General features: G+C 59.1%; 3 protein-coding genes across 5 annotated transcripts; 1 reads left to right on the top strand and 2 right to left on the bottom strand.

The window, feature by feature from the left end:
- Window positions 1-329: 329 nt before the first annotated feature.
- P2RY4 (pyrimidinergic receptor P2Y4) lies at window positions 330-4,930 on the bottom strand. 2 transcript variants are annotated; one of them, XM_042886406.1, is made up of 3 exons: window positions 4,806-4,923; window positions 2,951-3,041; window positions 330-1,933 (listed from the first exon to the last, which is right to left on the bottom strand). In XM_042886406.1, exon 3 carries the CDS (start codon window positions 1,915-1,917, stop codon window positions 736-738), a length of 1,182 nt encoding a protein of 393 aa, XP_042742340.1. In that variant the 5' UTR covers window positions 1,918-1,933; window positions 2,951-3,041; window positions 4,806-4,923; the 3' UTR covers window positions 330-735. The 2 variants fall into 2 exon arrangements, with proteins under 2 accessions (XP_042742340.1, XP_042742339.1); XM_042886405.1 differs by lacking the exon at window positions 2,951-3,041 and having other exon boundaries at window positions 4,806-4,930.
- Window positions 4,931-5,568: 638 nt separating this feature from the next.
- LOC122188303 (phosphatidylinositol 3,4,5-trisphosphate 5-phosphatase 2-like) lies at window positions 5,569-14,524 on the bottom strand. Of its 2 annotated transcripts, XM_042886478.1 has the most exons (27): window positions 14,431-14,524; window positions 13,903-14,281; window positions 13,080-13,143; window positions 12,557-12,695; window positions 12,337-12,481; window positions 11,969-12,109; window positions 11,778-11,865; window positions 11,476-11,562; window positions 11,144-11,248; window positions 10,942-11,056; window positions 10,687-10,793; window positions 10,319-10,421; window positions 9,785-9,981; window positions 9,595-9,712; window positions 9,419-9,515; window positions 9,155-9,293; window positions 8,984-9,083; window positions 8,608-8,696; window positions 8,314-8,395; window positions 8,142-8,231; window positions 7,954-8,070; window positions 7,777-7,865; window positions 7,556-7,643; window positions 7,333-7,488; window positions 7,186-7,258; window positions 6,670-7,108; window positions 5,569-6,449 (listed from the first exon to the last, which is right to left on the bottom strand). In XM_042886478.1, exons 2-27 carry the CDS (start codon window positions 14,043-14,045, stop codon window positions 6,234-6,236), a joined length of 3,327 nt encoding a protein of 1,108 aa, XP_042742412.1. In that variant the 5' UTR covers window positions 14,046-14,281; window positions 14,431-14,524; the 3' UTR covers window positions 5,569-6,233. The 2 variants fall into 2 exon arrangements, with proteins under 2 accessions (XP_042742412.1, XP_042742413.1); XM_042886479.1 differs by lacking the exons at window positions 12,557-12,695; window positions 13,080-13,143; window positions 13,903-14,281; window positions 14,431-14,524 and having other exon boundaries at window positions 11,969-12,128; window positions 12,337-12,427.
- Window positions 14,525-17,940: 3,416 nt separating this feature from the next.
- On the top strand, window positions 17,941-23,033 carry ARR3 (arrestin 3). Its single transcript, XM_042886480.1, has 16 exons — window positions 17,941-17,957; window positions 18,082-18,112; window positions 18,427-18,487; window positions 18,790-18,834; window positions 19,065-19,264; window positions 19,358-19,417; window positions 19,594-19,661; window positions 19,962-20,097; window positions 20,217-20,301; window positions 20,406-20,478; window positions 20,952-21,089; window positions 21,297-21,380; window positions 21,673-21,696; window positions 21,804-21,856; window positions 22,604-22,616; window positions 22,934-23,033. Exons 1-16 carry the CDS (start codon window positions 17,941-17,943, stop codon window positions 23,031-23,033), a joined length of 1,188 nt encoding a protein of 395 aa, XP_042742414.1.
- The last annotated feature ends 238 nt before the right edge of the window (window positions 23,034-23,271 follow it).

The raw sequence follows: 23,271 nt of genomic DNA, 5'->3' as shown, positions 1-23,271 counted from the left end.
ATGGGCTGGGTGTGCACTGAGGGGCAGGGACGGCCCCATGTAGGGGCTGACGCGAGATGCAGCTGATAAGCATCTCCAGGCTGCTTGTCTTTACGCAGATCCACAGTTAAACATAACTGGGTAAATATTTACAGAGGAAACACCCATAAAGGCAGATTCTCCTACAGGCCTTCACCACCCATCTCTTGTCATCCCGGTGCCACCCTCCCCATCCCATGGCCCCAAGCTTGCCCCAGATTATGTCGTAGTATGAAGGGGCTTCGCTACTGTACCCTCACCACGAATATGTCCTCCCTCTTCCTCCTGATACAGGGAGGACCAGTTTGGCATGTGGAAAAGGGAAAAGTGCTTTATTGGGGTCCATTAGCAGCACAGCCCTTCACCGCCTCCCCCAGGATGCTTTGGGGGACATCTCTGAAATGTGGCTCCATGCCCATCCCCCAAGTGTCCCCACCCTGAGGACAGTGCAGGGCATTGCAGCAGGAGACTGAGCCCTCAGTGCTGGCGGCACTGGACTGAGTGACAAAGTCTCAGTGGAGACCCTGGCCAGGACCACGACCATTCCTGCTGTCCCCACGTATCACCACCTGACACAGAGCTGCTCCTCCACTGTCCCTAATGTCAGTCCGTTCACTGTGCTCTATGGTCAAGCACTCTGTGCATGCCTGGGGAGGGACAAATGTTTTCTTAGTGACCTGGGATGCACCCCATGGCCACCCTCCCTCAGACCCATGGTCAGTGCTTCAGACAGGTTTGTGGGACCAGGGCTTCCGTGCTGTGTCTCACTTCACTTCTCACTGCCCACCTCTGCTCCACGCTGTCCCTCCCTCGACTCTCACTTTTGCAGCAACTGCCAACCACACTGCTGTCCACGGAGGGGGACACGAGGGCCAGCAGGGAAGTGGGCACAGGCTGGGGCCGCTGGGCTGCCCCCCGGCGCAGCCGTCCCCGGTACTTGTCCCCAGCCATGAAGTACAGAATGGGGTCCAGGCAGCTGTTGATGCTGGCCAGGGGTCGCGTGATCTTGTAGGTGAAGTTGATGATGTTGAGGGTCTGGCAGTCAGCTTGGAAGTAGCGAGAGGTGTAGTAGAGGGTCCGGGTGATGTGGAAGGGCACGAAGCAAATGGCGAAGACGGTGAGCACGATGATGATCATCTTGATGGAGCGCTTCTTGTAGGAGGGCATGCGGGGGCTGGGGCTGGGGAAGCTGCGCTTGCAGAGCCTCTTGGCCATCAGGCAGTAGCACACAACAATCACCAGGAAGGGAATACCGAAGAGGAGGGCCATGACGGAGGAGCTGTAGTGCACGTAATTGTCGAACTCCTCGGGTTTGGTGGTGTCATGGCAAAGGGTGGTGTTGTCCTTGGAGCTGGTGGTGACGAAGATGAGGTTGGGGATGAGGCAGATGGTGACAACCAGCCAGACACCCACGCAGATGAGCCGCGCGTGTTTGGTCTTCACCCACTTGAGGGAGCGGATGGGGTGGCAGATGCCCAAGTAGCGGTGGACGCTGATGCACGTCAGGAAGAGGATGCTGCTGTAGAGGTTGGCGTAGAAGAGGAAGCGCACGATCTTGCAGAGCACCATCCCGAAGGGCCAGTTGTTGCGGTCAGCGTAATAGTAGACCAGGGTTGGGAGGGAGAAGACATAGAGTGTGTCAGAGATAGCCAGGTTGAACATGTAAGTGGTGGTGGCATTCCAAGGCCTCATCCTGGAGACAAAAATCCACACGGCCCAAGAATTGAGGGGCAGACCCACCACGAAGACGATGCCGTAGGAGATGGGCAGCAGGATGAACTTGAACTCCTCGTTGAAGACGCACTTTGCCTCCGCAGCAGCGGTTGTATTCCCTTCCAGCCAGGGGGTCGGCGTCGGCGTCCACGGGGCAAGTGAGAACATCCTCACCGGAGCGTCCATGTTCTCCCAGCCAGAGCTGCGGGAGCAGTTAATAAAAACACATTAGCTGTTGATCCCGACCATTGTCAGGCACAAAGCGGGGCAGGCGGCCAAAGATGCCAGATTTTCCCCCCCTCCAGGAGCTCCGGCCACTTTGATGCTTCTCTGTTTTTTCTCAGCTCTTGGGTTTGGGCTTGACACGTCCTCCCCTCCGGAGCCCTCCCAGTGACACCCGCGGATCGTAGCTCGGAGCAGCGCGCCGTGACACCGCGTGGAGCCGGGCAGGGTGCCCAGGGCCAGCCAGCAGACCCGCGGCGCAGCAAACAATGAAACCTTGATCAGCAACAGCAGCTCCTGCACGGTGCCAGCGCAGCCTCTTGGAAGCCGGCTCAGCCTAATTGGCACCGCCGTGACAATGCCGCCAGTCCCAGAGGGGTCCTCCCCAGAAGAAAGGCGGGAGGAGAAGAAAGGATTGTCTGGAGGGGTACGATGGCCCTGAGAAATCCTCGGGGGGCTGTTAGGGGAGCCTTTGGGAGGGCATTCCTGGGAGTGAGGGGCTTCCAGCTGCCGGCTCTCCTCCCCAGGAGAGCAATGAGTTCAGCTGCACAGAGAGGAGCTGCTCCTGTGCCAAACCCCAGCCCGACACAGCGCGAGTTCGAAGCCATCGGGACATTTCCCCCTTTGCACATTGTTTGGATCAAAGGCCAGGATTCTCATCATCCCAGCAAATTGGTCCCCGGGGGTGAAAAGCGAGGGCAAGCTGTAAAACGGTTGCACTCGCCTTTGGAGATGTCTAAAGTTCAGCACCCGCTGCTCCAGCAGACACGGGGCAGCCGCCCTGGGCAGGGGTTGGCTGCACTAAAAGCCTCCCCTGTGCTTAAAGTCAGCGCGGGCTGCTGGTGGTGGGAAGGGCTCACAGAAGGCAGTGCTGATCTACAGGTGGGCACCGGGATGGAGCAGAGCTCGGCTCAGGGAGGTGATGCAGGATGCTGGTTTGGGAGGGGTGAGAAGAAAGCTGTGCCACCCCATGCTCCTGTCCCCCCATCCCCTTTACCGCTTTCCTTCGCAGTGAGCACAGCTGGCAGGGCTTCTCCCCAGGGCACATCCGTGGCTCCGTTAAGCCATCATCCCGCAGAGGCACCCCACTGTTTGCAGAGATGATCATAAAGTAACGAATGACACCAGGACCAGGCACCAGCTCCGCTCGTAGCCCAGCAATTTGTTTGAGTTCTGGGCTGAGCTCAGCTTTGGGCCCAAACCCAGCACCCCTTCCTGCTGTGAACGGCTTAATGACCGGATGAGTTCAGAGAGCAAGAGGCAGGCCCTGATCAAACATTAACAGCGGGACCTCGCTCTGCTCTCCTTGTAGGGACTGGGAATACCAATGGGGGCAGCAGGAACAGGAGGTCCGTTCTCCTCTCCCACCCTCTGAGGATGGCAGATCAGCACAGCACAAAGCCCTGTAAGAGCGGCGGTGCTTCAGGTTGCGGCCACCGCTGCCAATCTCTGCAAAGCTGCCGACAAACGAGGATGATCTGAATAATCCAATTAAAAAAAAAAAAAAGAAAAGACATCTGATGTAAGAAACTCACAAAGAAAATGCGGTGCCGGATAGCTCAGGGCAGAGGGCAGGTGATAAAACAGGTGAAACCTGAGGCCGGCTGCAAGCGGCAGCGTGATTTGGCTGCTCCTGAGCAAGCTGCCTTCAGGAAAACCACTGACAAACAGAAATGCAAAAGAAGATGACATCTGACAATCTTGATCGCAGCACTCGGAGTTTCCTACTTCCTCATCTTACTCACGATCAAAGGCAGTGGTTTAAAGGGCTCTGATTTACGCCCATCCACCCCGAGGACACGTCACTGCTGTTTGTGTTCCTCGAGCATGGCCCCAGTGAGGCTCTTGCAGCCACTGCTTTCTCTGTGCACTTTTCTGGATGGACCACCTGCAGCGGTGAGGCTCTGAGCCCAGCTGGGAGCTGGCAGGGGATGACGCAGGGCCGGGGAAGTGATGCTCAGTTCTGCCCTGCCCCTTTTGTGGATGCACAGGGCTGTGGTGTGGGGACTAATATTTCCCCTCGCTGTGAGTGCAGCTGGTGGCACACAGGGATGATGGCCAGAGAGAGAAGGGGGCTGGGGACAACCTCAGGGCACGAATCTGGACCATGTGCTGCCCTTTGAAGATGGGGCACGGAACAGACTGCAGAGGGGAACTTGGCTGGGTGAGCCAAAGGGGCTCGGGGAAAACACAGGGCTTTTCTTCTCTCTTAAACCCTTGGAAATTGCAAAACAAGGGGAAATTGTGCAAAACATCCTGCAGAAGACCCTTGTCCCTAATCGCCACGTGGTGAGCCCAGCCAAAGCCCTGGCACCAGGGGAGCGTGACCTGATTTCTCTGAGCTCCCTTTTGCTTGCCTGAGCTCCGTCCTTCCTGGGGCTGGCAGTGGTGCTGGTGCTGTGCAGTACCCCACTGCAGCCTGCCCAGGTGCCCCCAGGTGTCAGCAGGATGGAGGTGACAGCCTTTTCATCCTCAAGTGTTCTGTTCAGCCCTTCCACTGCGCCAGGTTTGCAACACCGAGCAGAGCTGCAGCAGCCACAGGGCCAGCTTTGTCTTCAAAGGAGATGGCATTTGGGGGCTGCAGAGGACGAAGGAGGGGAGGTGGCTGCCCCATGACATATAAAGGTTTTTGGTGGTAGAGGTTCGCAGTGGTGTGATTGTAAGGAGAAATTCAGGGATGGACTGACCCCACCCTCCCCCCATCCCAATCCTACACCCCCTGGAGGTCACTGCCAATCTTCTCAGGGCCAAAGCTTCGTCTCCAGAACCCCCATGCCTGGCTAGGTTTGTACAGTCGTCACATCACAGTGGGACCATCCCAGCTGCTGCCCTCCCCAAGACCCCCACCTCACCTCCGCTCCAGGGATGGGGTGACTCTCATCTGCGGGGCTCCCCCAGGGAACACCCGTCCCCCATAGGGCCCAGGGCCATGCCGCCGTGCCCGGCCGGCCCGCGTCGTGCCTGCTCGTGCTCTTCCACGCTGGGAGCAAAGTGCCTGGGAGAGGCAGGGCTGGAGGTGGGCGGAGGCGGGGGCAGGAACCCGCTGCTCGCTGCGCGCCGTGCCGGCGTCCCTGCCTGCCCCGCGGGCCGCTGCGGGGCTCAGCGCTGCTGCGCTGCCGTCCTGCCCTGCCCTGCGCCCGTGCAGCCTTCGGACTGGATGCAGCCCCCGAGATGCGAGATGTGAGATGTGTGCGTTTCCCTCTCGGTTACTGGGGACCTCAGCCCCACGGCTGCGGTCTGCCACTCACGGGCACCGCGTCCCATTTGTCCGTGGGCGCCATATGCTCTCACCCACGGGATCGCGGCGCCTTGCAGATGGGAACCGGCCGCGATCCCGTGAGTGAGAGCATTCTTCTCCCTTGGGGACCAAGCGCCCTCAACCCGGGGACTCCGGCCTTTCTCCTTCGGGGGCAGGATGGCACCGCAGCCCTGCGAGGCTCTCCTGGGGAGAAAGGCGGCCACTGCCACCTTGAGGCCGGCCCGGGCATCGTGTCCCCAAAGCGGGCAGCAGCAGCAGCCTGCGGTTCGGCAGCACGCAAATGCGTGCCGGGTCTCCCCGTGGCTTGGCAGAGCAGACGTCTGTCCTCAGTGTGTGTACGTGCACAGTTCAGCGTCTTCCAGACCCTGAGACTTTATTCTGGGTGATAACAGCGCAGTGCACCCCAAAGGACGCAACCTCAGGAGCAGCTGCTGCACAGCTCCTTGGGGAACTGCCCTGCCAGGGTGTGCAGGGCCTCAAGGACCAAAAGTCCAGCGGTCCCTTTGTCCTGAGGGGCCTCAATGTGTCCTGTGCCCCCTCCTGCTGGTAGGGATCAGCAAGGTCTTTGCATTGCTTTGAGGAGGGCCATGGAAACACACAGTGACGCCCTGAGAGCATCCATCTGACGTCCATAGGAACTTCATGAGACTTCCCAGCAGAGGCACAGCAGTCACTCACTCCACATCAGGGTGCTGGCCACGGTCAGGTGAGATGCCAACAGAGTCGGCAAGGGAACAACTATGGGACATCTCCAGTCTCATATGCGCAGGTTTAGGTGTTGGGTTTGGGGTGGGCTCAGTGCTGCTGGCTCCCTAAGGGGCTCCCATGCACTTTTACGTGGTGCAGGGACGTGTGCAGGGCTGAGCACCCCAGCTCCCAGCACGTCTTGCTCAGTGCCATCCCTGCACATACAGCAAAAGACCCTTTTGCCAATAAGTGGGGACCCCCTGGGTGTCCATGAAGATATGGGGACACACAGTGGGTCTGTCTCCCCAGCCTCCTGTACCCTGCATGGAGGGGTTCACCTCTCATCTTCCCCCAGGCGCAGGGCTCTACTGGGGACCCTGGGGACAGCAGTGCTGCCCTGCTCCATGCCTGCTGCTGCCAGCTCCAGGGCTGGGGGGTACCTGAAGACTTCAGTGCCGTCCCAGCCATGTGCACACAGCCCCTCCTCACGCTGCTGCAATCCAACGTGGCCTGGCCCAGCACCAGCACTGCAGGACCTGTCACAGCACCACTGGGGAAAGAAGAACAAGGGAAGGCTTCAGCCCCGTGACAGCAGAAATGCCCACCTTTGTGTCCCCACCCTGCATGAACCGTGCACCCCAGCACCGCCACCCCTCAGCCATCCACACCCCATTGGTGTCTCTACAAAGGGACACCTTTGTAGGTGCTTCTGGGGGTGGTCCTGCTTCTGGGGGTGGCCCCTGAGCCAAAAGCACATCCCACGGTTGTACCTCTCTGTGGTGGCCATGCTGGTAAGCGCTCACTCCATGCCCCGGCACCCGCCGGCAGCGTGGTGGGGGTGGCTGAGGGGCACTGTGGCTCTGGTGCAGCAGCATTTGGTGGCCATGCCCTTCATCCCTGGGGAGCATGCGGTCCAACTGGCTCAGGTCGGTGGCCATGTGCAGCACTGTCAGAGAGCAGTCGCCACCCTCCGGCACATCCCTCGCCAGGACAGCCGATTTGGGGCGCTTCTGCCTGCCCACACCAGGAGGGCTCAGCAGGGACCTGCAGGGTGAGGGCAAAGGGGTCCGTGCCTGGGGGGGACCCCACACGGGGCTGTCCTCCTGTGTGTCAGCACCCAAAGCCCACGTGGCAGGCAGTCCCTCAAAGATGAAGTAGGCCGGGTTGGTGTAGCTGCTGGTCACCTCTGGGAGGCTGCGGGGACGGCTCCTGCAGGGCACAGCATCACCAGGCTCAGCGTCACCTGGGGATGGGGCACGAGGATGGACCCCAGCCTGAGGGGGTACCTGAGGAGCGGCTTGGGGCACAGCGGGGAGTCCTCTGCTGGAGCATCCTCCTCCTCCTCAAAGCTGATCCACTCTGCAGAGCACAGAAGTGTCACTTCTCCCCACTTGGGCACATGGCAGCAGTGGGGTGGCACGGTGGCACCTTACCGTAGAGCCTCTCGCGGGTGCTGCGCCTGTCCTTGGGGACACGGACCTTCATCCGGCCCCGCATGGAGCCTGTCTCCTCGCCGTGGTGGAAGAGGAAGGTCTCAAACTGCTGGGCCATGCTGCCGATCATGGATCGCATCGCGATGCAGCACTCGCCTGCACACGAAGCACGGTGAGCCCCACACCCAGCAGCACCCTGCCCGCGTCCCCCTCCCATGCGCACCGTACGACTCGCAGCTCTCCACGCCCTTGATGCTGAGGAGCAGGTGCTGGTCACCCAGGTACTCCACGTCGGGCAGGATGGGGTTCAGCTGCACGAAGTGAGAGGGGCAGGGCGGTAAGGAGCGCCTCTGTCCTCGGGGGATGATCACAGCACGCAGGGTGGGAGGGACGGGAACGAGGAGGCGGGAGGATGCTGAGCCCTCCCCGCTGTGCTGTGCGTACCACGGGCAGCTGCTTTGCTGACCAGCACATCCTCAGGAAGCCGGGGACGTCGCAGTTCTGCGAGGTGTTCTCCCCACTGCGCTGTGCCTCTGCCAGGGGAGAGCCATGGGGACAGCTCCAGCCCCATGCCAGGCACCGAGCCCCCCTGCTCAGCACTGCAGCCGCAGGGCACCTCACCCTCCAGGCAGTAGGAGTGGAACTCGATGTAGCACTTGCTGCGGCTGGCAGTTTTGACGATCACCTCGATGCTGTCCCACTCGATGCAGGCCAGGGGCTCGGGGCCAGTGCCAGGAGCTGCAGGACATGGGGGTTCTCAATGGGGGCCGAACCCCAGTGGGGGTCAGACCCTATCCCCTTGTCCTTACCCTTCTTAGGCACAAACTGCGATGTCACACCCACCTCAAAGGTGGCAAAGACGGGCGAGTGGTCACTGGTGACGATGTCATCAGTGCAGCCTGGCATGGGGAGAGGCAGCTGATGGGCTGCCAGAGCCGTGAGACTGCATGGGGCTCAGCCCCATCCCCAGGTGCCACTCACCATAGGAGCTGCAGACCAGGTGGGTCTCTGGGAGAGACTTCCAGAGGATGCGGTCACACCATGAGGGGACATTGATCCTCATCTAGGAAGGAGAAAAGCGACCGCTATAGGTGTCCTCTTAGGGTCAGGATGTTTTCTCCTAGCCTGCTTCTTCCTCGCCACCAAGAAAATGTATAGAGTGGCCCTAAAGCTTCACCTCCCCCCAGGGGAAGGCTGAGCACCCTGTCTAGCACCATCTGTCCCACTGTCCCCATCCCCTATCTGTGTCCACATCCCGGTGATGTAGGAACTCACCCCTGTGGTCTTGAACTTCTGCCACATGTAGTTGTCCCGGGAGCCCCGCTCATACCGGTAGGTGGGTGGGAAGGAGATGTCACCCTCTCCTGGGAACCGAGACACACAGATGACATGAAGCCAGCATCTCCAACTGTCTTCAGAGGTGCAAACTGCTCCAATGGGGTCAGGTCCTGAGTTTCCCCATGCCCACATGCTCCCAGCTGTGGGGACACTGCCCAGGAGGGGCTCGTGATGCGCATGACTTTCCCCAGGTTTTTGGCAGCTCGCACAGAGCCGTGCAGGGACACAGTGCTGGAGGTGGCACTGGCAGAGAGCTGGAAGTCCCTGGCTTCCACTGGGAAGGCAGCAAGCAGCCCAGCAGCCCCACACTCACGGAACTGCAGGAACACCTTGTTCTTCTCCCGCTCCATGTTGAGTTGGTCCATGGCTAGGAGGATGTCAAACTCCTTCTTAGTGACATGGGTCAGGACGTCCTGAGCAGGCACAGGAGGAGCAGTGAGCACTGGCGCTGACACCCTGAGCCCAGCTCCCCACAGATGCACACCTGCACATCCATATCCAGGCGGTAGTTGAGGTCCCCGAACCAGAAGAGGTGGGTGAAGCGCAGCGTGAGGTCGAAGGCGCTGAGCCGTTTGTCGCCCAGTGCCAGCGAGCGCAGGATGTCACTGTAGTTCTGGTTCCGCCTGTGCCGTGTAGAGGGGATGGCAGCCACGTGTCAACCACTGCGGGGTATCGTGGGGCCACCCCTTGCCCCTGAGGCAGGAGGGGGATGGGGTAACCCCACACCAGCCCACGGCGTCCCCATCACCTGTGGGTCTTCTCGCTGCCCGAGGCCAAATGGCAGTTGACAAAACCGAAGGAAGTCCCGTTGAAAAGAAAGGAGACACCCACAGCCCCCTTGTTCCCTGTGGGGACACCGAGCTCAGGGGCGTGGAGGTGCCCTGGGGCAGCCCCCCCAGCTCAGTATCCCCATCTCTTCCTTACCCAGAGTGTTGGCAATCCCTGTTTTGACGCTGGAGGTGTGGACGTGGCTGATGCGCCGCTCGTGCTCTGGCTTCACCAGCACCACCATCTTGATGCTCCAGAGGCACTGCAGGGCCACCTGCGGGACGGGGCAGTCAGCCCACCTCCCACATTGCAGGAAGGCAAAGCATCCCCAGAAGTTGGTCATTACCACTCGGTAGTCGATGGCCATCAGCGTCTTCAGGGACGCGCGCAGGAACTCGACCCACTCGCGGTCACCCAGGGAGTTCTCCTGTGTGCCGATGACGTAGATGTCGTGTGGGATGCAGGCAGTGGTCTCGTCCTGTGTGTGTCCCAGGCCCCTCGAGGTCAGCCAGGACGCCAGGGAGCGGGGTGGTGGTGTGCTGCCTGGGGATGGGGACAGCAAGTGACTGCCTCGCACCCTCCTCCACCCCAGTACCTGCTGGGGATGGGAAGCATCACACCAGCACCGTGGTCCACCCATGCCCATCTCAGACCTGCATAGCCCTCCAGGTACTCATGTCTCCAACAGCAATGGGGCAAGCAAACTCCAAACCACGAATGGCCATGATGGGGACTTCTACAGCCTCTCCCTCCCACTGAGGACCAGCTCACACCTCGCCTGTCCTAAGGCAGCTCCCTGCAGACCCTTCCGAACCGTCCCAGGTTTGCAGTGGGCTGTGAAGATCCCCCAGGATGACATGACCTCATGGAGGTCACTTACCCATGTTCCACGTCCCGACATAAACCGAGATGAGGTCAGGTTCATCCAGGTTGGAGTGTTGGATCTTCATCAGCTGCAGCAGCTGGCAGAAGGCTTCTCGCTTCTGGGAGCAACGCAGGGGGCTCAGGGCATACAGGGCTCAGGGCTGGACCCAGGTATAGGAGAGCACAGAAGCCTCAAAAGCAGACAGGATCAGGGGGATAAGAGCACCCAGGTGCCAGAGCTGACAGAGGGCTGGCCTTGACCTCAAGAGCACCTATTCCCTGCATGGCTAAATAATGGCTGTGTGCTCCCAAAACAGCCTCTCTGAGGAGGTGGGGGGAGAGAGGCTGGGGACATCACCCCACAAAGCCACCCGCATTTCTCACCTTTGCACTGGGAAAGATGAAGTCCTTGCTCAGGCTCCTCTGCAGGTCACGATTGTATACCAGCCTCACCTTGCTCTGCACGCTCTGGTACTTGATTAGCTGCAGGACTGAATGTGGGGCATGAGGGGTACAGGGGGACATCCTGTGTGACAGCACATGGCATGGGACAGAGCTCGGTGTGCGGCCCATGCCATGGAGTCAGGCCCAGCCCAGCAAATGCCTCGTGCAGAGAACTGGGGGGCAGCATCCACTTACTTTTGTCCTGCGGGATGACCTCCTCTGGGGACCCACTGCCCCTCTTGGTGATGCTCACTGTGCCCTCCTCCACATCCACAGTCAGGGCTGCGCGCTGCGACTTGCCCACCTTCACCTGCAGCATGGACGGGGGGGTACCTGGGTCAGCCCCCACCCATGGGTGACAAAGATACCGGGGCCACACTGTGTCCCCTATCCTCACCTCGAAGCACTGCGTGGCCATGGGCTTGGTGTCTGGAGGCAGGGCTGCAGGGCTGGGCAGTGCCAGGTTGTGTCGTGACACCGTGTCCTGCAGTGACACGAGGACCTGCCAGCAGGAGGAGTGAGAGATGGGGACATGGTGGGTGACAGCCTGGGGGTGGCTGAGGTACCCAGATTGGAGAGATGCTGTCACTGGGAGTATGGGGTAAGGGGCCCTACGCATGGGGAAAGGCCAGGGGTGCGTGGCTGTGCAGCTGAGCAGCAATGTGCTGGAGGGATTAAATAGCTGACCAGTTGGCCAAGCACAGCAAGGAGCTGGCAGCATGTGGGCACCTTCTTCTCCAGTGATGAGAGCAGGTGGTTGACAGCTGAGATCTTGCTGAGGAGCAGCTCCAGGTCAGGATTGCTGGCCAGGAAACCCTGGAGAAGAGGACTGGTGCTGGTGTTGTGTTCAGGTGTGCCCAAGGCTGGCAGGGACCTGCTGCCCCCTCCTGCACCGGGAGCACATAACTCCTTGTCCCCAGTGGGGACCTCATCCCCTCCTTTGTGCTCAGAGAGCACCACAAGGCGTGCAGCACCCTCAGACACCAAAACCACCCATAGCCCCTGGAGTGGGATGAGCCTGCAGGGCTCACCTGCTCTCTGGCCAGACTGCGTGGGGACACAGGAGGCTCGAACACTCTGGCCAGAGTCTCCAGCCCCGCCAGCGTGAAGTCGATCTCACTGCAGAGAGACAGAGGAGCATGAGAGCTGGAGATGCACAGGGACAGGGACAAGCAGGCGGTCCCTCAGCCCTGCCCTCCTCCTGCCATCCTGCGCCACTCACCTGTGCAGCCCCCGGCAGGCGGTGACGAGAGCAGCACTGAGATGGCGCAGATGCGGGTGCCCACTGTGCAGTGCAGCCAGGTCCAGTGGTAGGTGCTGTGTCAGGTAGTCAGCCATGAAGCCCATGAAGTCACTGGATGGGCTGTAAGGGGGGGCAGTGGCTGGGAACGGAGGTACCCAGGCTCAGAGAGGTGCCAGCCTCAGCTCGGGATTTGCAAACCACAGGGAAAGGCATCTTGTGCCCTGCTCCAGCTCCAGCATGAGCAGGGCTGGATGTGGGCAGCCACCCTTAAGGGCATCCTCTTGGTCTTGCATTTTTGGGATGTGCCACTTCCATCCTGCTATGCTGTGCCCACCCCGGTGCATTACCTGCTGTGGATCTGCTCCTGAAGCCTCAGCTGCAGCTGCTGTGAGATGTGGGGACGGGTGGGGGGAGCACCAGGCCCTGTGCTCTCTGCATTAACCCTGGTGGGCACCATGCTGCCAACATGGCCACCTCTTCCATCTTCTCCATCTGCAGGCAAAGATCCCAGCTCAGTGCCATCACCTCTCTGCCGGCAGCCCCAACCCTTTGCCCCCATGCCCTCACCAGAGTCCTCATCAGCTGCTTCCCGGAGCTGGTGCACAGGGTAGAGCAGCGGTGTCACCAACCCATTGTTGGGCTGCTGGTAGGCGCTGATCAGCTCAGGGAGGCTGCGGAAGTACTTGGCCTGGATACCCTGTATGGTCTGGGGGGGGCAGAGGGGACGGTGGCCACCATGTACCCCATCCACAAGCCAGGTGCCTCCAGCCAGGTTCATTGTGGGCAATGGGGGATGCGCTGCAGGCTCTCACAGCAGGGATAGCAGCAGACAGGAGACAGCATTTTCACAAAGCCTCCCCCAGGAGCAGCAGCAGTGGGGCTGCCCAAGTGGCATCGCTCCCAGGCTGCTGCGCTGCAGAAAGGGTCGGTGCAGAGCTCACACATCCTGTGCTGTTGCATTTATGCAAAAAGCAAACCGCACCGCTCACCACGTGCGGGAAGCTGCAGGCTGCACCTCGCCGTGTGCTGTGCAGAAGTTGGAGGTGGGGGTGAATGCTCCCCTTCCCTGTGCACTGCTTCCTGCACTCACCTGGACGGAGAGCAGCCCCTCATCGTTGGGCAGGATGCGGTAGGTGTGGACGTGCCGCTGGAACCTACAGGAGAGCAGAGCATCTGCACCCTGTGCACTTTGCAGGTAGAGGAACTGAGCTCCTGCTTCAGGTAATGAAGCTGTCACCTTGTGCCTGCCCCATAGCCCATGCTCCCCAGCACCATGTGTTTGCCATTTGCACCATGCACCTGGCCAGGAAAGCCATAGGGAACTGGGGGGCATCTTTCTAAACCCGCAGAAGCACTGTCCGTGCACCTCCAACACATCTGTGCAGTATGTCCCTCAGTTGTAGTGGAGGTCCACCTCAGCCCCAAGCCTGTGCCTCCAGCAGCAGCAGTGATTTAGGTGCTGGGGCTGCTCAAACTGGCAGCTGAGAAGTTAATAGCAGGCACTGTGGTCCGGATGCTGGCGCGCCAGAGGCTGGACGCAGAGGGGATGTTTGTATTCACACAGAGTGAGCTGTGCTGGCCGCTTCCTCCACCCCACGCAGGGGCCAGGCAAGCACCCAGATGCACCTGAATGCGAGCAGTCCCACAGGGCACAGCATGCTGACCCATGGATGTGGGGTGGGAGCTTTGCAGGGCCCCCCACCTCACACTGAGCTGGGCATCACCAAAAAAGCCCCATCACTGATTGCCGAGCAAAGCAGAAGTGGTGGCTGCACCCTGCACACATCCTTTTTGCTGTCGAATGATTTGCAACCCCAGCCCTGCCTTGCTGTCGCTCCGCTCCATCCCCCCCACCCTGCTGCAGGGACTGGGGATAAGAAAGAAGCCAAGTGCAGAAACAAGGCAGAACTCACAGGAGGCACAGGGCGTACGCCCCTGCGATGGACTCACTGTCCCGCACCAGGAAGCAGCCATCCCGCCCAGCCTTGGCCAGCAGCTCCTCGGCCACCACCCTGCTGATGTCCCGGTGGTACCAGCTTGCTGCTGCCATCCTCATGGGTAGCACAATGTCAGCTGCGCTGCTTTGTATCCCCCAGCCCACATGGGCTGATTGCCGTGGAAAGGGAAGGTGGGGGCCCGGAGGCTGTGGGTCCCGATGGGTGATGTGCAGCTCCTGCTCACAGGGTGCCCCGCATTGATCCCCCCAGCTGGGTGGTGCAGCAGGAGTGGGTCTGGGGGGGCTGTGGGGTGAAGCTGGGGGTCCGGGTGCTCTTCATCATGGGTGGCTGCAGCCTGCAGAGTGAAGGGGAGCACAGAGGGGCAGATCAGGGACCCGCGGCAGCATCACCCCACCAGCGTCCTGCCCTGCTGCACCACGAGCATGAGGCCACACGGACATCCCGGCAGCACGTGGGACCCCGTATGTCACCAGAAGTACTCACCCTCTCTCGCAGACATGGCACTGCACACCCTGTGCCCCCACCGTCCGTCCCCTGCAGCCAAGCCCACTTCTCACAGCCCCGCTCTGCACTGCTGCGCCTGCCCACACTCTTCCTCCTTAACGCTCTGCTCGCTCCACATCTGGGACAGCCTCCTCGCTCCTCCTCCCACTCCAGCCCTGCTGGCAGGAGGAAGCCGGCAGCCATGCTGGGCCCCGAGCGCAATGGGGGCTGCCCAAGCACCACCACCCTGCTGCCGTGCAATCCCAGACCCCACCCCACAGTTGTACCCAGCGGAGGGGATGGAGGGCTGCACAGCATCACTGTGCTGTGCTGGGGCTGGCAGTGATGGGGATGCCTGCACACGGGGGTACGGCTGCAATGTGGGGCTGAGCTCCAGCCGTGCAGAGATGGTGATGCTGTGGGCATTGGGTGGATGAGAAAAGTAGGTACCCAGTGCTGCATTCACTCATCCTGTTCAGGGATGCCCTGGCTTCAGGAAGAGGGGAAGCAATGGGCTCAGGGAGGGCGTGGGGACCATCACACTGAGGTTTTGCTCCTCGTGGCATGCAGTAAGCAGACCCCACGTGCCAAGAGCTGCGCGGGGCAGCTGCCAACAAGGCTGCGTTAGGGTGATTAGCACCACGGCACTGTTAATTACAGACAAGCTGCAGCCACCATCTGCTGCAGGAGAGATGGGATGGGGGCTTCACCACCCACGCCAGCCTGGTTCCTCCCTGCTTTTCGCACGATTTGCCCTGGGCAGTTTACAAGACCAGCACGTGGGCACTCCCTGCAGCAAGCAGCAGCAGGCACAAGGACATCCCCACCACCCTCTGCACAAACCTCTCCAAGGCATCCCCTGAGCTCCTGGCACCGAGGAGGAACCTGGTCACCTCAAGGGGCCACCACCTGGTTTGGGGATATCAGCTATGGGCTGGTGGCATTCCCATCCCTCAGCTGTCCCAAGCACAGCTGCATGGCATGGGGCAGTGACTGGGGACTCCACCACCTGGAGACCCCCTCCCACCAGTGCTGCTTTCAGCTGTTACTTAACCATTCCTGTGGCTGCGGGTCCGGCGGCAGGCAGGATTAGTGCTGACCACAGCACCTAATCCAGCTCAGGGCAGGAAGGCACGGCGCTGCCAGGGGCTTTGGGAAATCATTGCTGTCTGTCTGCCAGCCTGCCCTGCAGCAGGGTGTGCGTGAGTGGAGCAGCACACAGTGTGGGGACCTGCAGGTAAGGCTTCGTGCCATTCATCAAACAGGAGAAGGGCATCGCCCAGCAATCCAAACACGGGGCTGCGGACCCCGGTGTCCCATTGCCTGTGCTGCAGTCACACCGACGCGTGCAGGCACCCAGGTAAGGCTGCACCCAGACCTCCACCACTGGGAAGATCACAGTTCACGTGGCCTCTGCCCTTGGCAGAAATAGTGCCTGCTAATCTGCAGCGTAAGCAGCTCTGTGTGTGCAATTAAAGAGATCACAAGTCCTGGACCCGGTCAGCACGTGCTGGCAGCCGCAGCCCCGCACTGCTGTGTGCTCAGTGGGGTGGTTGTGGGGTGGTCCATCCCCACCTCCTGTGTGTGTGTCCCCACACTGCGGGACGGCAGTCCCCAACATGGACCCACTTGGTACTTCCCCAGTTTTCTTATTTGCAGCTGTGCACCCTGAATTAACAACATGTTAACCGGGTAAAGTGAGGCCAGCCTGCAGCGTTATGAAATGACCACTGGTGAGGGAGCAGCCCTCGTGGGTGTGTTCACACCATCATCTCGTGAACCACTGTTCCTGGGCCTTCTCTCTTTGGTTCCTATTCTCCCACCACCATGTGTCTGTGTGCTGAGGGCAGGACCAGGTGGCAGGGATGCACCCACCGCTCACTGCCCAGGGATTGATTCTGGGTCCTGAGGGGCTCAAGGTCCTTCCCAAGCTGTCCCATACCCATAGCAGGATTTAGGAGGTGCCTGGCCCCATCATGGCAGCCCCACAGAGTGCACGAGGGAGGAATCCAACCGGGAAGCCCCTTCCTTCCCTTCTGCTGATCCCATCCACCACCATGTGAGGACCTGCGCCCTGCCTGCACCCTGCCTGCCAGGCGCTTCCACCCCAATTATCATCACTTCACTCCTAAGCTTTACCAATCTCCATAATCTGCTTTCCCAGGGCTCCAGCCACCACCCCATTTATAGCCCACTCTTACTCACAAAGCATCTCCCTGGTTAAGAAACTAATAGGATTGCAGCCCCAAAATACCTCTCCCATAGTGCACACATGGCACACCCCCAGCCAAAGCCTGGTGGGCGAGATTCGGGGTGGGAGCAGGTGGCTATAAGAGGCCACAGAGCTGGGAGCAGCCGTGGTGAGCAGGTGGCAGCAGGACAAGCAGGAGAGGAAGAGGAGAAGGTGCATCCAACCCCAGGTGAGTGCTGCTGTGCTGAACAGGCAGGGATGTCAATGGCAGAGTGGTGGCTGGAAGGAGGGCAGTCTGCAGCTGGGTGGTTTTCAGTATGGGTGTAGGCATCCTTAGTGCAGGAGGACTTAGCCAAGCCAGGAATCCCAGTGCCCATTCTCGGAGCTCTGGCACACAAAGGAAGGCTTCAGCTCTTCTCTCCTTTCTGTCCTTTCATCCTCCCTTTCCCCATCATGCAAATCGTGCTCCCTCAGCACCTCAACCTGCTGCTCCCAAGGAATCCTGTGGATTAGGATGTCTGAGACCCACAGCCCACCTGAGGCCATTCCAGAGCCCGTGCTTGGGACTGACGCTTTGTTTTCCCATGGGGAAGAACATCATCATCTTCCCTCCACTCCCTCTCTATCGCCTTTTCCCTTCTCTCCACCATCACTGGTTACATAAAGGGGTGATTCTGCCCACGCGCTCCTGGGGCTTAAAATCTTGCCTGGCCTTAAGCCCAGCTAATGTCAGAGCTGCCTAAGTTTAAGAAGCAGAGCTCATCCCTCCTGATCTCCCCACAAATCAGCCAACAATCAGCGAGACATTTGCCGTTTAATTCTGGACGCTGATGTTGATCAAGCAAAAAGCAGCAGCCCCCAAGGGGAGCTCAGTCCTGTCCCACTGCTGGCCCTGAGGCTGTTGGTGAGTGTGGGATGGGGCTCTGAATGGCACTGGGCTCCCCTGCCCATGGTTTTCCTCACTGTCTTGTGAGTGAGCACAGTGAGTATGTTCCTCCTTGCAGGTGATGGCAGCAAATTCCCAGCAGCTGCAGTCTCCAGCAGCTCCATCACTGGGGTGAACCCCCAACCCCATAAGGTCCTGAGGGAGCAAGGCAGCTCTGGATGCAAATAGAGCATCTGAGCCCTGCTAAGCCTCCAGCCGTGCTGCTCACAGTGCCAACCCCCAGGAGGGCCATTGCCAAGGGTTCTGCAGAGCATTGGCACACGAACCATTGAGTCCCCATTGCTGGTGATGGCCAATGGGGCTCCCTTTCCCACCTCCAGCATTTCCCCCGTCTCTCCCTGCAGGTTCCTGGCTGTGTGGCACCTGACTTACAATGGCAGAAGGATCAAAGTAAGCCCGAATCCCAAGGCTGGGACATATCTGCCTGCCTGGGCACAGCTCCTGAGGATGCTCCTCTAGGGGGAGAGAGCAGCGCTGCCCCCAGCCTCATCACTGTTCTGTGCTTTTCCTGCAGGGTATTCAAGAAGACCAGTCCCAATGGGAAGGTGAGTCCATCAGGCACATGTGGGTCTGTCTCCAGTGCACATGAGCTGGTGGTGCCCAATGGTGAGGCTGCGGGGGCCTCAGTGAGGGGGACAGGGGATGCAGCCCAGGTTGCCATTCCCTTTGCAACCTCCTGCTTCCCCTATGCCTGCTATGGTGCCATCACTGGGGTCACTTTTCAAAACAAGTGTTTTAAGAAACACACACAATTCCTGCGATGCGATGCCTGCTCCTTCACACCAAACACCTGCAGCATCACAAAGCTCAGCACCCACTGACCTGATGTGTTGTTTCCATTTGCCATGGGCTCCTCCAGCTGTCCATCTACCTGGGGAAAAGGGACTTTGTGGACCACGTGGAGTCGGTGGATGCCGTGGGTGAGTGTGGTTCCCAGGGTGCAGTTGGTAGTGAGTGGCCTCAAACATCGCTCTGTGTGGAGGGAGGAGTGAGGGCAACTCCAGAGGAGCAAACACCTCATTTTCTTACAAATATCTTTAAAGCAGTACTTACAAAGCAAAATTCCTTTGCAAGTAAGCCCTGGGGGTGGAGATGCTGAAGGAAGGGTCACCATCCCCATGCAGGCAGCTCTCCTGGCCTCCTCCTAGCTGAGCATCTCACAAGGACCTTCCCTCTCTCCAGCACACCCAGTTCACCACCTCTTCTCTCCCGTTATTTGCAGATGGCGTCTGCCTCATCGACCCGGAGTACCTAAAGGACAGAAAAGGTATTAAGGCACAAAAACCCATGTTACGCAGGGCAGGGACGCAACCCCTGTAGGTAGCCATGCCTTGAAGAGATCTGATGAATCTCATTGACTTTATGTTTGGCGTCTGAGATCTGCTTTCAATGCCAATAAGCTACAAACACACCTTGTCTTTCTTTCCTCCTTTCCCAACCCTTCCCCTGCGCCTCTCCCTCCTCGCTCCCCTCCATTCTCACCCATGCTGGCCTCAGTCTATGTGACACTCACGTGCGCCTTTCGCTACGGCCGAGACGACCTGGATGTCATTGGACTGACCTTCAGGAAGGACCTCTACGTCCTGACCACTCAGATCTTCCCACCGGTGCCTGAGCAGGTGCCCAAAACCCTCACCTCTCTGCAGGAGAAGCTGCTGAAGAAGCTTGGTGAGAACGCCTACCCCTTCACCTTTGAGGTAAGGGTTGCTTGGTGCTTCCCAACCACGCATCTCAATGGGGATCATCCTTGGGCACGCTCTCTGTCTGCGCTTTATCTCTGTTCTGCCCAGATTGCCACCAACTTGCCCTGCTCGGTCACCCTCCAGCCGGGACCGGATGACGTGGGAAAGGTCAGATGCTGTCCCAGCCTGTCCCCAGGTTGTTTCTCTCTCATGGGGACAGGTTGGAAGGGATGGACAGCTGGAAGCAGGGCTGGGATCCGCAGGGATGTGGTGGGGGAAGTAGGGGAACAAATCTGAACCTCGTGCAGCTCAGAGCCTCTTTGTAACCCAACGTGTTCTCCCAGGCCTGTGGCGTGGACTTCGAGGTCAAAGGGTTTTGTGCTGAAAACCTGGAGGAGAAGATTCACAAGCGGTATATATTCCCCTCAAATAGAGGGGAACCCTCATCCATTTCCACTGCCCTGAAACTGAACAACTGAGCCATTTGGGGGTGATCACCTCCGGAGCTGAGACAAGGCTGCAATGCCTGCTTGTGTCATGCTTGGGTTGGGGACTTTGCCTAAAGGAAGGGTGACGGTCCCTATGCCTGTGTCCACCCCATCCTCAGAGCAGCCTGTAGACTGCAATGTTTGAATGGAGGAATTGAGGTGCCCCCATAGACAAGCTATGCGTGCCTAGGGAGGCCAGGGGGTGACAGCTTCTCGCCCTGCAGGAACTCAGTGCGCCTCATCATCCGCAAGATCCAGTTTGCACCTTTGAAGACAGGCCCAGGGCCCAAGTCAGAGACCACCCGGCAGTTCATGATGTCTGACAAGCCCCTGCACCTCGAGGCCACCCTGGAAAAGGAGGTCAGTGGGGGGCTGTTCCCAGCTCCTGCTACCATGTGTGTTCCCAGGGATGGGGACCGGGACTTCTTCAGCCCCAACCCCATTTGCTGGCCACGTAATTGAGCTTTTTCTGACTGCAGATCTACTACCATGGAGAACCCATCAACGTGACTGTCAATATCAACAACACCACCACCAAGATCGTGAAAAAAATTAAGATTGCAGGTGAGAGGAGTTGTCCCAGAACCCCCGTGTTGGGTTGGAGAGGGGGAATGTGGGCCTGGGTCTCTGCCACCATGCCAACGCTGCTCCCTCCTGTGTGCCTCCAGTTGATCAGATCACAGATGTGGTTCTCTATTCACTGGACAAATACTCAAAGACTGTGTGCATGGAGGAGATCAAGTGAGTAAAAAGGAGCTGGCAAACAGAGCTGGGGAGAGGAGGGAGGGGGAGAAAGAGAAGCTGGTGGCGATGATGGTTTTACACTGAGCAAGAACAAGGTTAGAAGTGCAGATGTGAGGAAGCGGAGGAGAGGGAAGGCTGCAGACACTGAGAGTCCAGCTTGAGCCTGGGGACGTCCCTGGGGAAAGGTGCACAGCTGCCCCCAGGCTGCTTCCTCTCCCCGTTTTGCATCTTGAGCCCAGCCGCAGTCAGACGAGGTCTCTGTGCTCCTGAAAAAGAGGAGTGACAGAGCAAAGATGGGAAGGCAGAAAAAAAGAAGTGGTTGTGGGAAGGAACAAAAGGAGGAAATGAGCCCAGGCAGCTGCAAGGGAGGGGAGGATGGGGTGGGAAGGACGTCACACTGGCACGATGCTGAGCACTGATCAGGGGGTGCTGGGTGCTGGCTCTGAGCTCTCCTCTCCCAACCCTTCTAGTGAGAATGTGGCAGCCAACTCCACCTTCTCCAAAACATACTCTGTCACCCCCACGCTCTCGACCAACCGGGAGAAGCGAGGCCTGGCTCTTGACGGCAAGCTCAAGCACGAGGACACCAACCTGGCCTCCACCACCATGTAAGAGCCTCTGCATCAGAGCAAATCTCAGCTCAGGCACCTCAAGTGGCCTCCAGAAGCTGTGGCCTCAGCCACTGATCACCCTTCCCTTCTCTCTGTCCGCCACGTTGCTTTGCAGTACAATCTAGTGCACCCCACATCAGTGCAATTGCTCTGGGGCTCATGAGGTTGGCTGCATGTCACAGCTCTGCTCTGCCTCTCTCCTAGCCTGAGACCCGGCATGGACAAGGAGGTGCTGGGGATCCTGGTGTCCTATAAAGTGAAGGTCAACCTGGTGGTGTCCCGAGGAGGGTGAGCTCTGTGGGCATGGTGGCAAGGACACCTCTTGGGTCGTGCGCTGGGGTCTTGTACAACTGGGCTGGTGACAAGGGGATGAATGCAATGAGAAGGAGCTCATGCTGGGGGTTCCTTTCTCCCTGCCCATTTCCAAGGACAGTGGAGGCAGCTGAGGTCCACCTCATCCTCTTTGTCTCCACCACTACTGCCCTTCACTTATTATAAAGCATTTTATTTCAAAGCTAAAAAACCGACACCCTTCTCTTCTTCCTTTGATGCTTTCTTTCCTTTATCTCCATGGCCAAAGCATCCTGGGGGATCTCACATCCAGGTAAGGAGGGAGCTGCCCACAGCGCTCAGTGCCAGCACAGCGCAGAGCCGGGGCCAGCATCGTGCAGCACTGGGTGGGTTCACTGAAGGAAGTGCTTCTGCTTCCAGTGATGTTGGTGTTGAGCTGCCCGTCATCCTGATGCACCCGAAGCCTGCGGATGGTGAGTAGCACCTGACATGCTGCCGAAACACCAGGGAAGAAAATGTAGTTCCTGTTCAAGGGGGAACTGATAGGACTGATGGCTCTGGAAAGTCCCAACGGCTGGATGAAGTGCCCCAGAAAATGAGGCACATGTGACTCATCAGCCACGTGCTGCTCAGGACCAGACAGCGTGCTGGAGGAGCAGCTCTGCTCTCTGCTGCCACCCACACATGGCAGGCTGTCCAGAAGAGCACCTGAGCATTGAGATGCCTGTTGAATGTCATTTCTTTATTAACTATAAACATCTCTATTTCAATCCCTGCCTTCCCATACTGTGCTTACAAATGGACTGCACAGATAAACCAAGGTAAGTTTACTTACACCTCAGACTGCATTTCCTCCAACACACAAATTGCGTAAACCCATCGCAGATATTCCATTTTGGGTGATGGAGGTGCTCTTAAATTAGAACATCCATGCCAGCAAGCCTTGTGCATGTGTCACAGCAGGCAGCACGGCAATCCCTACAATGGCACAGGCAATAGGATGTAGGCCTATTCATGGCAGCCAGTGCTACCAGCCGGCCCCACAGCTCTCACAGCTCCCAGACCCTGCTTCTGTGTCTGGTTCGTGCCGTAGTGCAGGGTGTTACATGGGGGTGTGGAGCCGGGAAACTCAGTCTGCAGCACTGCCTCAGCTCAGCAAGGACACAGAGGCTTACAGAGAAGAAAAGCTGTTGGTTTGCCCCCACCATCACAGCCCATAGATTTCCCCAGGTCGTTTCATATTCACACACTCCTGGAATTGTTTTTGCTGACTCTTCATTTCCATCTTTTCCTTTTGTGGCTCTCCCTTGCTGTCATCCGCTTGCCTTTTGCAAGGAGGTAACGAATCCTTTTGTCACCACTGTAGCTCCCTTCCCCTCCTTTTTCCCCTTGACACTGTAAAACGCTGCCTTGAATTAAACCCCCCAAAGTTGCTGGCCCTCCCCCGGCTCCCCAGCTCCAGTTTGGGCTGCACGCCCGCAGGGTGTCTGCAGGGGGAGCCGGATTTGGGGTGGGGTTCAATCGTTCCAACCTCACCGCGCTCCTTGCAGCGAGGAGGACATCGTCATCGAGGAGTTCGCTCGCCAGAAGCTCAAGGGAGAAAAAGACGATGAAGACGAGAAGGAGGAAGGCGAGAAGGAGGAGAGCTGAGCTGTCTGCAGACGGAGGCACGGGGGGCCGTACCCCCACAGCACCCCGCAGCCCTGCCCGCCCTCAGCACCACGTGCCCCGTAGCTGCCCCGCTCTGCCCCGCTGTGCCCCCTAGCTGCCCCGCTGCCCCGGCGCTGCTATCGGGCTGTCCCACCGCCCACACTGAGCGCGGAGCTCCGGCGCTCGCACGGCCCAGCAGCGGCCCCGGGCGCCGTGTCGTCCATCACCGGCCTGAATG

The sequence above is a fragment of the Lagopus leucura genome, unplaced genomic scaffold, assembly GCF_019238085.1.
Source record: "Lagopus leucura isolate 7727_CA_CO unplaced genomic scaffold, USGS_WTPT01 Super-Scaffold_100057, whole genome shotgun sequence".
Taxonomy (NCBI): Eukaryota; Metazoa; Chordata; class Aves; order Galliformes; family Phasianidae; genus Lagopus; species Lagopus leucura.
This window is presented reverse-complemented; position numbering and strand designations above follow the sequence as displayed.